The 13,000-nt window shown below is 40.2% G+C and overlaps 1 protein-coding gene across 6 annotated transcripts in view; it reads right to left on the reverse strand.

Moving 5' to 3' along the window:
* Positions 1 to 661: 661 nt before the first annotated feature.
* The window catches only part of BRCA1 (BRCA1 DNA repair associated), a 51,541-nt gene continuing 39,202 nt past the window's right edge, over positions 662 to 13,000 (reverse strand). For 5 of the 6 annotated variants that reach the window (XM_048829914.2, XM_075123560.1, XM_075123557.1 and 2 more), the window contains 5 exons: positions 10,113 to 10,196; positions 6,545 to 6,599; positions 3,615 to 3,688; positions 2,995 to 3,055; positions 662 to 1,879 (listed from right to left, as the gene is read on the reverse strand). In XM_048829914.2, the coding sequence (XP_048685871.2) occupies positions 1,773 to 1,879; positions 2,995 to 3,055; positions 3,615 to 3,688; positions 6,545 to 6,599; positions 10,113 to 10,196 (381 nt within the window). In that variant the 3' untranslated portion in view covers positions 662 to 1,772. Of the gene's footprint in view, positions 1,880 to 2,994; positions 3,056 to 3,614; positions 3,689 to 6,544; positions 6,600 to 10,112; positions 10,197 to 13,000 lie in introns of those variants that run through there. The other variant, XR_007353816.2, reaches the window with a different exon arrangement.

Below are 13,000 nucleotides of genomic sequence, written 5' to 3' on the forward strand. Positions count from 1 at the left end.
CTGTAACGCAGCTTTTCACAGAGGGAGGAGGACAGCGTCACATGTATTGTGCCTGTTGACAATAATCTAGCAGGAACTATTACGTTACCTCCGAGAAAGGACAACTCTTGTGTCCAGATCAGAGGAATAATTTCACAGTGGCAGCTGCGAGAGGGGCTCGGCTTTTCCCTCTCATCTAACAGGCAACATTTACCCCGATAGCTATAATCTTTTGAAAGGCAGATAAAAAAGCCAATGTGGACTCTAGAGATAAGAGGAATGTCAGCCTGAAGGTGAGGCTGTGCTGAGCAGCCGTGGCAGTTATGAAATAGGTCACACAAGCTTGAAAAAGGAACCAAAAAAAAAGAAAAATAGCAATATAAGTAGACTGAGGCAAATGCTCCCAGCACCCATCCTACTTGTAGTAAGCCCCAGCTAGACTACATCTGCCTGTGTTTGACACTTGATAACACATCTACTCCTCATTCTGATGGAACCTACATACAATTGTGTCTCCGGCTCTGAAATTCCAATGTACAATTATAAAATCTCTTCCAGCTGGCCTCCTCCTCCACCTCCCACCATTGCCAGGAGATTAGACTTTAGAAATATTTCCATATGAGTCTCAGTACCAAGGCTGAATGGCTGATTCACACCCAGAGAGCTGCACAACTAAGGAAAATACTTGCCAGTCACATTTATTTGCTTTGAATATTCTAACATTTACAAATATACTTTATACAAATATTCTAGACCAGCCTACTGCAGGTCATTGTATCAAACAATTATTTGAACTGTACTATAAACAATTTTTAAAAAATATAACTTTATGAAAACAGTTTCTCTTTCTGCTCTGAAAGTACAATATTATTTATGAAGGTTGATTCCTTGGCAACAGCAAAAGCAATTATGTTCTTTCTCCTTGTGACCTCTCATTTTGCAGGCATGAAGTATTAGGATCAAAGAGTTTTTTAGGGCTTATTATAGGTAGCAGGAATATGACAATGCATCTTGTTTACTACTACATCAGGATGCTACAAATACTCTCATATAGAACTAAAATTATCACAGAGCAATCACTAACGGGGATTAAGGACTGATTTACTTTAACTTCTTAGTGACTGCTGGTTAAGTTGGCTTCTTTTTTAGGCTCTTTCTTGTAGATAAGTCTTTAGGATAGAGAAATTAAGAGTTAAGTACCAACAAACAACAAAAGAACCGTTTGTACTATTTTCAAAACAGCTTTTTCAATGGTCCACAATAAAATGAGTTGACGTACCACTGATCCCAAAACGATTATATTTCAATGTGTTGGTATAAGCACTATTATGCAAACAAAAATCAGGGAAATAAATGGCACTTGCACTGCTGAGTTAATTCAAGCTCCATATAACTCTTATAAATAGTTATGTTTCCAAAACATCCTGGAGCAAATAATCAAGATCTGGCTGGGGTGGTAAATAATGCATCATTGTTTCTCTTTGGAGGTCCGGCTTTAAATTCCTGATAGGTGACAAATTTGTTTGACTCACTTCACATAGATTTTATAGGACTACTTCGAGCAAGAAGTTTTACAGTCTTTAAACAGTAGCCGTTAAGCAACTTTTATGGTGCAAAGGCAGAATTAAATATTTTTTGTGCTGATTTAAGTAAAACTTTGGATAATTTGTCTTGAAACAACATTGCTTATTAAAAGACACATGGTGTACAAGATATTCTAAAAATACCTGGTCCTTAAGTGCCTGCACTGATAAGGATTTCTGAGCAATGGGAACAGAAGAGCAGCAGCACCATCATGACTGGGACACAAGGTAGGTATCAAACTCCTGGCACTCATAGCATGCAACGCTGTCTAAAACCCACTCTCGGGTCACCATGGCAGTACACTTCTGAGGGATTGCTGTAAAACAAAATATGAATGATAAAATAATATCTGCAGGTCAGTGTGAGATTCAGATTGTGAGCTGTTCTATTTCAGCATTATTTTCATTAACGGTGTTCAAAATATCATTTCAAATCAGTTAAATGGTGGCTACTACTCTACATTTCCTGACATTGCATAAAATGCAGCTGTTTCATGGCCACTTGACAAACTGGCAGTATCTACACAGGAACTCTTTAAACTACCATAAAAGAGAGAGTAATAAAGATAAGTGAGCTGAGCAGTCTTTGATAAGCATTGCTAAAGGATTTCCAAATCACAGACTCTCAGTTTCTCCATGCACACACACATTCAGTGTGTAGGTCATGTTTCTAGACATGTGAGGACACACTCCTAGGGGAGGATGGCACAAAAGGGTGTTTGTGGCATTAAAATGCTCCCGGATTACATCCATTTTTCAGTTTAGGTGAGGCGTGGAGAGAGAGGAACTCAGGGATCCTCTTGTCCCAACCACTGCCCAGAAAACTAAATGCCAAGGGCCTGTGTCTTTTGTAAATAAGTGGGGTGGATGACCAGAGACAAGTGAGGTTTTTATATTTTATTTTGGGGTTGGGGTACTGGCGCTTGAATGGTTGGGAAAGGAAGATTGTTGGCTGCTTGTTCCTGGGTGTTCTTTGTCTCAGCTGAGGTTTTCTACTAGATCTCACTGGTCTCTACAATGCAAAGCCTCTCCTAAACTTTGTAAATTTTAGAAAGTAGCCCTACTGGCAGGGATAATTTCAGTTAAACCTGACTCTGGAGACATGCAGGGTACATGGGCTGGCAGTTTATTTTGCTGCATATTTACATTCACATTTCATCACAACCTTCCTACTCTACATCAGGCGAGGAGACTGCCTGGCAAACCACCTCTCAGGACTTTGTTTACTCTCAAGATAGGTAAGGGAAAAGTTTGAAATGACCAACTGTGTCTGTTTTGAAATGAAGGAATGTGCTCCCAATTCCAAACATAAAAGGACTTTATTCTGCTTCCTTTATAGAACCTTACTTCTATTCTATTACCCAGACCAGTGGAACCATAAGGCACTCACCATGTGCAGCACAAAGCAATCCATAGCTCCATATAATCTTACCTCTGTACCCTGTGTTTTCGAGCCAAGCATCAGGCTGTACAACTATTACAGTAGTAGAGTTCTAGGATTTCAAGATAAGAAACAAGATAAAAATAGCTACCATTATTTGTATCACATAAAATCAATCCTTCCTGTCTGTCTGCAGATAGCAATAACTTGGTATTTCTTTGCTTCACTGCATAGCTCCAGCGAAGGAGTCAAGAGGAGGAAAAATAAAAAGTGTATTAAGTTTGTAAGGATATTCTACAAGGGTTTCTGTTCAGGGAGACTTGGTGAAGATAAATTAATGCACCAGAGCCTTTTTGCTCCCGAAAGCTGAAGCCAGAGGTGAGCCCCAATGAGATGAGTTAGGCAGCTTGTACACAGTCTCTGTGAACCTCAACACAACAAGACCAGCATGTGTCTTGACATACTGACACTGTGCTCAGGAGAGGCCAAGCTTGGAACAGGACTGCTACAGATCAGCCCCTGGTTCACCCACAGAAGTGCGAACAGCGCCTATCTCTATCTATATCTGCATAAATCAGTCTTTTACAAGCACCAAAAATCACTAAGTATTTATGGGGTGGGGGGGATCAATAGGACAGTTTACCTTACACCCATCACCACTGAATACTTACAGCTTTGTGTGTGAACAGGTGAGGCTGTTTCACCACTGAGGCGCCACAAAGCTCCACCATCCACTCTAGATCACCTGATTAAGTCAGACAAAAGTAGCATGTTACAATTATGACTGCACTGCCCTGGGGACCAGCATGTCAGAGATCCAGCCCTGGTTCTCCACACCTTGCTAGAGTGGTTGTTACAAGTGAAATAATTTTATCCTCTTTATTTGTGGCATAAGCAGAGAACAAGGAGCCCTGCTCTTTCTAGCCTGTGTAGGCCAATTATTACTATAGTCCTATCCTAGGTTCTTCAGCAGGGAGAACCATCATGGGAACCTCAGGGTCCCAGGCAGATAACAAACAGTCCCCAGAAAAAATGCTGCCAGTCAGTTCATCTTAACTTAAAAGAGCCAAAGCGTGACATTACAATTGGAATAAGAAGTTAGCGATCTGGGATAATTTCTCATTAACACAAACTAGCCAAAGTGTTTAATTCCCATTAATTTGCTGAACTCTTGATGAAAAAACATAACAAAATCTCCTAAGCAGAAGGAGCCTGTAATTGCTCATCACGGCACTAGGAGTGAGCTCTGCACATGCTGTGGGAATTACTGTAAATGTCAAGAGATGTGGGGATAATTCATCCAGTCAGAAATAAATGTGATACTGGACAAATCAGAGCTTGTTGCAGGGAAGAGAATGAAGAGCAAAGATGGGAAGATATGTGCTTCTACTACTGAAAAGTTAAGCTACAAGTTTTGCTTAATTGTCTCCATAAAGAGACTCCACATACCTGCAGCTTTAAACTAATGAGAAAGCTTCAATCCTTTTCATCTATTTATCCTATGTACATAATTGCAGGCTTTAATATGTGTTTTACTTTTCACAACTGCTCTTTTGTAAGATCAGGAAGAGATAAAGTTACACTGTGGTTGTCTCAGTTGTTAAGAAGATAATGGGTAGGAGCTGTGTGTGGGGGCAGAAAACTACTCAAATAACTTCAAATGTTCAACAGGGAGTACATAAGCTTTTTTCCAGAGATAGTGGTGCTTACACATCTGCGTGCCTTTTTTTTTTTTTTCAATGTGAACAGAAAATTTCAAACATTGAATGGAAGGATTACTTCTAAAAACATTTTATGTGGCCAAGGCAGATACCGATGGGAATGGGAGACATTTAAGGTTGCCAACTTTCTAACTGCAGAAAACTGAACACCATTGCTCCGCCCCTTCTCTGAGGCCCCACCCCTGCTCACTCCAGCACCCTTCCTTCCGTTGCTCACTCGCTCATTTTCACTGCGCTGGGGTAGGGGGTTGGGGTGCAGGAGGGGGATCCAGGCTGGGGCTAGGGGTGTGGAGTGCAGGAGGGGGATCCGGGCTAGGGCAGGGGTGCGGGAGGAGGTGAGGGGTGCAGCTCACTCACCTCAGGTGGCTTCCAGGAAGCAGCCAGCATGTCCCTCTGGCTCCTAGGCATAGGGGGGACCTGGGGGCTCCATGGGCTACCCCCGCCCACTGTCCCCATAGCTCCCACTGGCTGCAGTTCCTGGCCAACGGGAATTACAGGGCTGGTGCTCGGGGCGGGGGTAGCACACGGAGCCCCCGTGACTGTCCCTATGCCTAGGAGCTGGAGGGACATGCCAGTTGCTTCCCGGGAGCCACGTGGAGCTGGGTAGGGAGCCTGCCAGCCCCATACCAACTGGACTTTTAACGGCCCAGTCAGCACTGCTGACTGGAGTTGCCAGGGTCCTTTTTCAACCAGGTGTTTCAGTTGAAAACCGGACACCTGGCAACCCTACAGACTCTGTCCAAAGATTTTTCCATAACCAGGGAGCATAATCATGAAATTAGACATTTCTGGCTAAGTAGATTCTTCTAAGAATTGCCTACTGAGTAATAATAAGAATTGAACAGTCTTCTATGGACACTTGGGTAGATGGGGCCAGGAGGCACAAGATTCTCTCTCTCTCTCTGATTGGGCTGTTTACATAGGCCTGAATTTTCCATCCTCACCTCAGGTTGAGTAGTACCTGACCCCACAAGTAATATTTATTTCAGTGGTGCTACACGCAGTGTAAAGTACGGCTCAGTTGGAGGGTGACAGAATCTAGTCCTTTGATATTTCTGACAGTTTAGAGGACTGACACCTGCCACATTCAGTACAAAATCTAAATGCCAGATTTGTCAAGACTCTTAAAAAATGTTTTAAAGAAAGCACTTCCGCTCTAACCCCATGACTGCACAGCATTCTCGTTATTACTGGTCTCTAGTGCTTTAATTTATTGCTTGTGGTAAGAGTATTAATTGGAATAGGTGGCCATTAGAGAACTTGGAGATCTTACTTTCCATCATCCTAAGCTGTGCAATATTTTCCTCAAGGCTCTAGTTCTTTTCTTTTTATTCAATTTACTTATAGGCATTTCTATAGGGCTCATCACCTTACATTAAAAACACCATCACATTAGCAACATCATGGTATACATTTCTGTGCTGTAAGGAGTGCTTGGGGCCATCACTGTATTTGTTAGGGCCTCTAGTCACACTGCAAGTGCTTTGGGGACACACTTCCAAGATGAAAAGTGTTCTATAAAGCCAAATCTTATTCTATTTTGTGCCATCCCTATGCCACCAATACAGAGATGGAATTCTCCTGAGATCAGCAGGGGACAGACTGTGTATCATAGTATGATGAGTTTTCCCCCAAAACAAAGAATTGCATCCAAACTTTTTTTTTTAAAGTCAAGCAGCCTCTTATGAGTTAAGGAGATAAAACTGGGAAAAAATACCTAGTGTATGTTTCATTTTGCTATCCTGTAAATTGCAGATTAAATAGCCCTAAAAGGTGGGTCTCCATGAAAGGGTCAGCAAAGGCAACAATTCTGGAGAATTTGCAATGACCACTGCAGATATTTTCTGTGGATTCTAGAAATGATAGTACATTCCCCTCACCTGTGCGCATATCGGTGAATGGTCCATAGCAACAGATCTCAAAGTCTTTGAAGAGCTGAAAAACAAGGCACATGTGAACACAGGGTATGTGGTTCCAGGGCAGAATGGACATTCAATGAAATGTCTGTTTTATTAGAGTGATGTATGAGGTCCCTCTATGGTTGGGATTCTGAAGTTATGCTCTGTGAAGCAGCTGTGGTGCAGTAAACTCTTCCTGGCAGTCCACAAATTAAATGTTTTGACAACCAAGCAGGGGACGGTTGTGGGACTGGAAAAGGAATCTCTCTCTCATGAAGTTGTCTGAAGAATGAAAGCACCGGAGACCCCTGCACCCCAGTATACAGGTATACTCTGGGACATGTTAGTTCTTGTGACTTTGGTATATGACTTATGCTAATGTATATAAGATCACAGTGTATATTTTGGAAAATACACCCCTCACTTCTCTTATTTGTTATGCGTGCAGCTTGAACATGAATGGATTTCCTCACTGCTAGCTGGTTAATTTAAAACTGGTTTCAGAGTAACAGCCGTGTTGGTCTGTATTCGCAAAAAGAAAAGGAGTACTTGTGGCACCTTAGAGACTAACTAATTTATTTGAGCATGAGCTTTCGTGAGCTACAGCTCACTTCATCGGATGCATCTGATGAAGTGAGCTGTAGCTCATGAAAGCTCATGCTCAAATAAATTGGTTAGTCTCTAAGGTGCCACAAGTACTCCTTTTCTTTTTAATTTAAAACTGACATTCTATGTCATTGCTCATGGATAGTAGACATTTATAATGCCTACAATAAGTTCTTTGGGATCTGCTAGAATTATTTCAACAATTGTTTCAGAAACAGAAATCCCCATTCATGAAGCATTGGGTCAACCACCCTCACATCAGTGGCCCATAGGCAAGGTATAAAGTTTCTTCTTTCCTATGAAAAGGGTTTATTATGTCAAGGAGAGAGCTATTTTGCAGTTAATGCTTGTTCCATGACCCACTTGCTTAATCATTCAATTAAAATCTGCAACACCTATGATAACTTTTGAAGTTCCAATGACAATTATAAATCGGGAGAGAGAAGAGTTGCCAGACCACGTCCAGCCCTTGCAGTGCTGTTATCCTCAGAAAGTCAGAGCAAACACATCCAAAATCAGGTTTCAGAGCAGCAGCCGTGTTAGTCTGTATTCACAAAAAGAAAGGGAGTACTTGTGGCACCTCAGAGACTAACCAATTTATTTGAGCATAGGCTTTCGTGAGCTACAGCTCACTTCATTGATTTAGAAGTAGTTTAGTGTGAACATCACACTGATCCTGACATTTTACGGGCACCACACAGAGAAAACACATCACAGAATACGGATCATAAATCAACAAGCACAGCTGCAGCCAGACCTTCTTGTGTTGTGAGCTCAGCAGATATCACAAGGCAGGCAGGAATGCACCAAATCATTACACTTCCAACTACCAAACCTAGGTGCTACAGAAGTGGTGTTAACAACAGAATGTGGCACACTTATCTCCAAGTCAGCACTGAAATAAAACTCCAGCATGATGTTAGGGGCATTGTGCTTTCAGAGATGCCATCTTCTGAAGGAGGTATAAAACTCCTTCTGGTCATATTAAAATAGCACCCTTCATGAGAGTAGGACTATTCTGCCTAATTTGCAAAGTGAGTAATCACACTATCTAAATTTCCTATGCATTTTCAATGGATACAGTAACCTACAGCATTGCAATTGTAGCTGAGGAGGTGCTAATCTTTAGCTACACTCACAGGGTGTTACAAGGCTTTATTCACTAATATTGGTAAAATATGGGACTTTGAAAACTTGGGATGAAAGCTACCATAGAATTGAAAAATATTATTTTAGCTCCTATAGGAGCAAAAGAGAAAAATCAGTTATATTGCTGGCAAAGACTGAAGAGCACACTCTTTCTACAGTACATGCAGATTACATCTTCCTTTTCATTTATTTTTATTTTTCTCCTTCTACTGCTGCTCCCACAAGTGCCAGCCCAGAGAACTATACAAGACGCTGCTGCTCCACAAAGCAACCCGTATGCTATAAAAATGGATAAAGCTGGAGTTTCTTTAGGTTTAAAACTTGTGTTTGGCAATTTTGTTACAAAAAGGAGAGGAACACTGTATGAAGTCTTGTATCTTGTTAAAGGTTAAGGAACTGTAAATACAAGAATAATGAATATTACCAAAGAGCAGGGTGAGAAATGTCTCCAAATAAGTGCATTGCACATACTTATATAACTACGGAGAGGAAAGATCAGGGATGAATTGCCTCTCTCTCTCCTGTGCACTAGGATTCAATTCAAGAGAGAACCTCTGGCTTCTCGTTCTCCAGCCCAGTGGAGACAACAGGCTGTGTTTCCAGCTGATGGCTCTGCCATCCTTCCAATGGCAGTCACACAGAGCATTATTTATCCCATTCTATGAGAACATGGCAGATTTCCCCAGCCAACTGGAGGGATTGGTACCAGAATGGCAAATGTTAATGGGAAGGAGCTTGAGGAAAAACCCATGTGGTTCCAGGATAAGGGCAGGGCTTTCCCATCTGATGGCATAAACAATGTGGTATGAAACAGCAACTAACTATGCCTGCAACATTTTAAGGTCACAGACTATTTGCACAGGACCTCAAAGATAATGAGCACCCAGATTCGATAAATGAGAGATAAAATTTCAAATTTGCTACATTTTTTGTAACAGCTGAAGTGCAATTTGAACACAGCCCTAAACTCAAGAACAAACAACATTTATCATTTTGAGATTTGGCTTTGTACAAACCCATTTCTTTCCTACTGCAGTGGCAAGACAGCATGACATTTAGTATTTTACAGTTCCATCACTCTGCAAACTGTTTTCTGTAGCAGTTTAGTCAAAAGGTCCCTACACACAGAATATAAATAACTATCTTTAAAAAAAAAAATCCTACGCTTAAAATCGTGGGAACAGAGTTTCATGTACAGAGAGAAAGTTTCAGAGGTTAAACAGCAGGTGATCAATGGAAACACTGCCTGTTTCTTCTAGATGAGAATTAGCATAGATTGGTTTTACCTTTTCCTCCCCCAGGCCTCCATTTCCCAGAGCCTGGAGGATCACCTACCCATATTTTTAATTAAAATTTACCCTGCCTGCAAAAACATGTCTTGTATCTCACTCATTCTACTTTCTGTAGAAGGATTATAGGATCTCCTTTCAGAACCTATCAACACAGATTCTTAATCAGGCAGAGGGATTGCAAATAGTTTCCCAGGGAGCTGTCTCTATAGCAGAGCACTTCCTTTGAGCCAGCCCACACCTATATTATAAAAGGTGTAATTCACTCATGGTATGCAAAAACATTTGAATATTTCTGTTGCATGACTGGCAAGCTCTAGGAGCAGCACTGCAGAGACAGAGCCAACTACACCCTTATGTACAATTCTGTACATTTGATTTCATGGGAGGATAAAAGACCATTTAAAAATATTTCAGCTATTCAGCTGGCATCATAAACAACCGTTTATGTAGAATGGGATTCTTCTGACAGCTATGAATGGTTTCTTATGCTGATGTGCCTGTACCTTTCCAGTCTGGGATCGTCTAGCTCTCTTAGGGCCTTGGTGGTTTCTCCCATTGATCACGTCTCCTCTCACTTCAAAGTCGTACTGGAAGATAATGCAAAGAATCAGAAATCAGAGACAGAAAAGGCCGGCATGGTGAGCCCCTTGGGCCAAGGCAGGAAACAGCTCTCAGATTTCAGAAACTAGAAACCTTACAACAAATGCACGCAGAAGACTGACTAAAAAGCATTGTCCTTTATCTGTTAGGATGTTGAAGCATTCAAGATCATTTTCTTCCGAGTTATCAGTGACTTGGTAACAAGTAATGCTATTTTTGACATAGAATGCCATTCCCCCTCCCCCTTTCCCTCATTCAGTCCTTCTAAATAGGTTATAACCATTGATTTTAACATTCCAGTTGTGAGACTTGTCCCACCAAGGTTTCAGTAATACCAATTAGATTGAACTTATGCTAAAAAACCGAGCAATTCCAATTCCTCTTGTTTGCTACCCAGGCTCCTAACACTGATGGAGAAGAAATTCTCGAATTGCCTATATATCAGAAGTTAGAAATTGTAGAAAAATTGATTAGGGAAGCAAAGGAACACAAGGAGAAATCTATGGCCAGCAGAGTTAAGGACAATTAGAAGGAATTTTTAAAATATATTAGGAACAAAAAGAATGCTGACAATGGTAATGGACCATTACTAGATGGAAATAGTAGCATTATCATTGATAATGCAGAAAAAGCAGAAATGTTCAGTAAATATTTCTGTTCCATATTTGGGGGAAAAAAACCAGATGATATAGTCTCACCATATGGTGATAGGTTTCAGAGTAACAACCGTGTTAGTCTGTATTCGCAAAAAGAAAAGGAGTACTTGTGGCACCTTAGAGACTAACCAATTTATTTGAGCATAAGCTTTTGTGAGCTACAGCTCACTTCATCGGATGCATAAACACTCTTTCCATTCCACTAACATCCTCCAAAGATACCAAACAGAAACTACTAACGATAAATATTTTTAAATCAGCAGGTCCAGATTACTTGCATCCAAGAATTTTAAAAGAGCTGACTGGGGAGCCTGCTGGACCATTAATGTTGATTTTCAATAAGTCTTGGAACACTGGGTAAGTTCCAGAAAACTGGAAGACAGCTAATGTACCAATTTTTAAAAAGGGTAAACGAGATGACCTAGGTCATTATAGGTACGTCAGCCTGACATCAATCCCAGGCAAGATAAAAGAGCAGCTATATGGGACTCAATTAATAAAGAATGAAAACAGAGTAATGTAATTAATGCAAATCACCTTGAGTTTACCGAAATTAGAACCAGTCAAACTAACCGGATATATTTATTTTTTTATAAGATTATAAATCTGGTTGATAAAGGTAATAGTGTTGATGTAATATACTTAGATTTCTGTAATGTGTTTGACTTGGTACCGCACAACACTATGATTAAAAAGTTAGAATGAAATAAAATTAACATGGCACATATTAAATGGATTAAAAACTGGCTAAATGTTAGGTCTCAAAATTTAACTATAAATGGGAATCATCATTGAGCAGGTGCATTTCCAGTGGAGTCCTGCAGGGATCTGTTCGTGGCCCTACGCTATTTAACATTTTTATCAAAGATCTGGAAGAAAAAACAAAATCATCACTGATGAAGTTTGCAGGTGACACAAAAATTGGGAGTGTGGTAAATAACAAAAAGGACAGATCACTGATTCAGAGTGATCTGGATCACTTGGTAAACTGCACAAGCAAATAATGTGTGTTTTCGTATGGCTAAATATAAATGTATACATGTAGGAATAAAGAATGTAGGCCATACTTACAGGATGGGAGACTACCCTGGGAAACAGTGACTCTGAAAAACATGTGGGGGTTGTGGTGGATAATCAGTTGAACATGAGCTCCCAGTGTGATACTGTGGCCAAAAGTACTAATGTTTATGCATCTCATGATCACAGGGGAATCTTGTATAGGAGTAGAGGGGTTATTTTACCTCTATATTTGGAGCCGGTACGATCACTGCTAGAACATTGTGTCAAATTCTGATGCCAACAGTTCAAGAAGGATGTTAATAAATTGGAGAGGGTTCAGAGAAAAGCCACGAGAATGATTAAAGGATTAGAAAACATGCCTTATAGCGATAGACTCAAAGAACTCAATCTATTTAGCTTAACAAAGAAAAGGTTAAGGGACGACTTGATTACAGTCTATAAGTATCTACATGGGAAACAAATATTTAATAATGGGCTCTTCACTCTAGCAGAGAAAGATGTAACTTGATCCAATGGCTGGAAGCTGAAGTAAGGTGTACATTTATAACAGGTCAGTAATCAGCCACTGGAAAAATTTACCCTCATGGTAGATTATCCATCACTGGCCATTTTTAAATCAAGATTGGATAATTCTTCTAAAAGATGTGGTCTAGGAATCACTGTGGGAAAGTTATACAGCCTGTGTTACTCAGGAGGTCAGGCTAAATGATCACAGTGGTCCCTTCTGGGCTTTGAATCTATGAATCCTTCAGCTTAATCACATAAGTGTTTCTTTAAAAGAAACTAATCAAATTCTATTCAACTCGCTGAACTGACTCAGAAGAGTGGCAATCAGTTTACAGAGGCAAATCTCATTCAGTAGAAATTAACTATCAGTACATAACCTCTAGAACTTAATTTATTTAATTTTCAACATCTATTTTATTTCAAAGCATTCACTTGCCATTTAGATTAACAGTAAATACAATGCTTTATTTGATAATGTTAGGTCTGCATCTGTCTCTCAATTGTCTATTATTCACTACATTAAGAAAGCTCCTTCATAGATTTCTATGGAGAACTGGCAGGGAATTAATAAATAAATAAATAAAAATAAAAGACAACTCATATTTTCA

Source organism: Caretta caretta, chromosome 27, assembly GCF_965140235.1.
Source record: "Caretta caretta isolate rCarCar2 chromosome 27, rCarCar1.hap1, whole genome shotgun sequence".
Taxonomy (NCBI): domain Eukaryota; kingdom Metazoa; phylum Chordata; order Testudines; family Cheloniidae; genus Caretta; species Caretta caretta.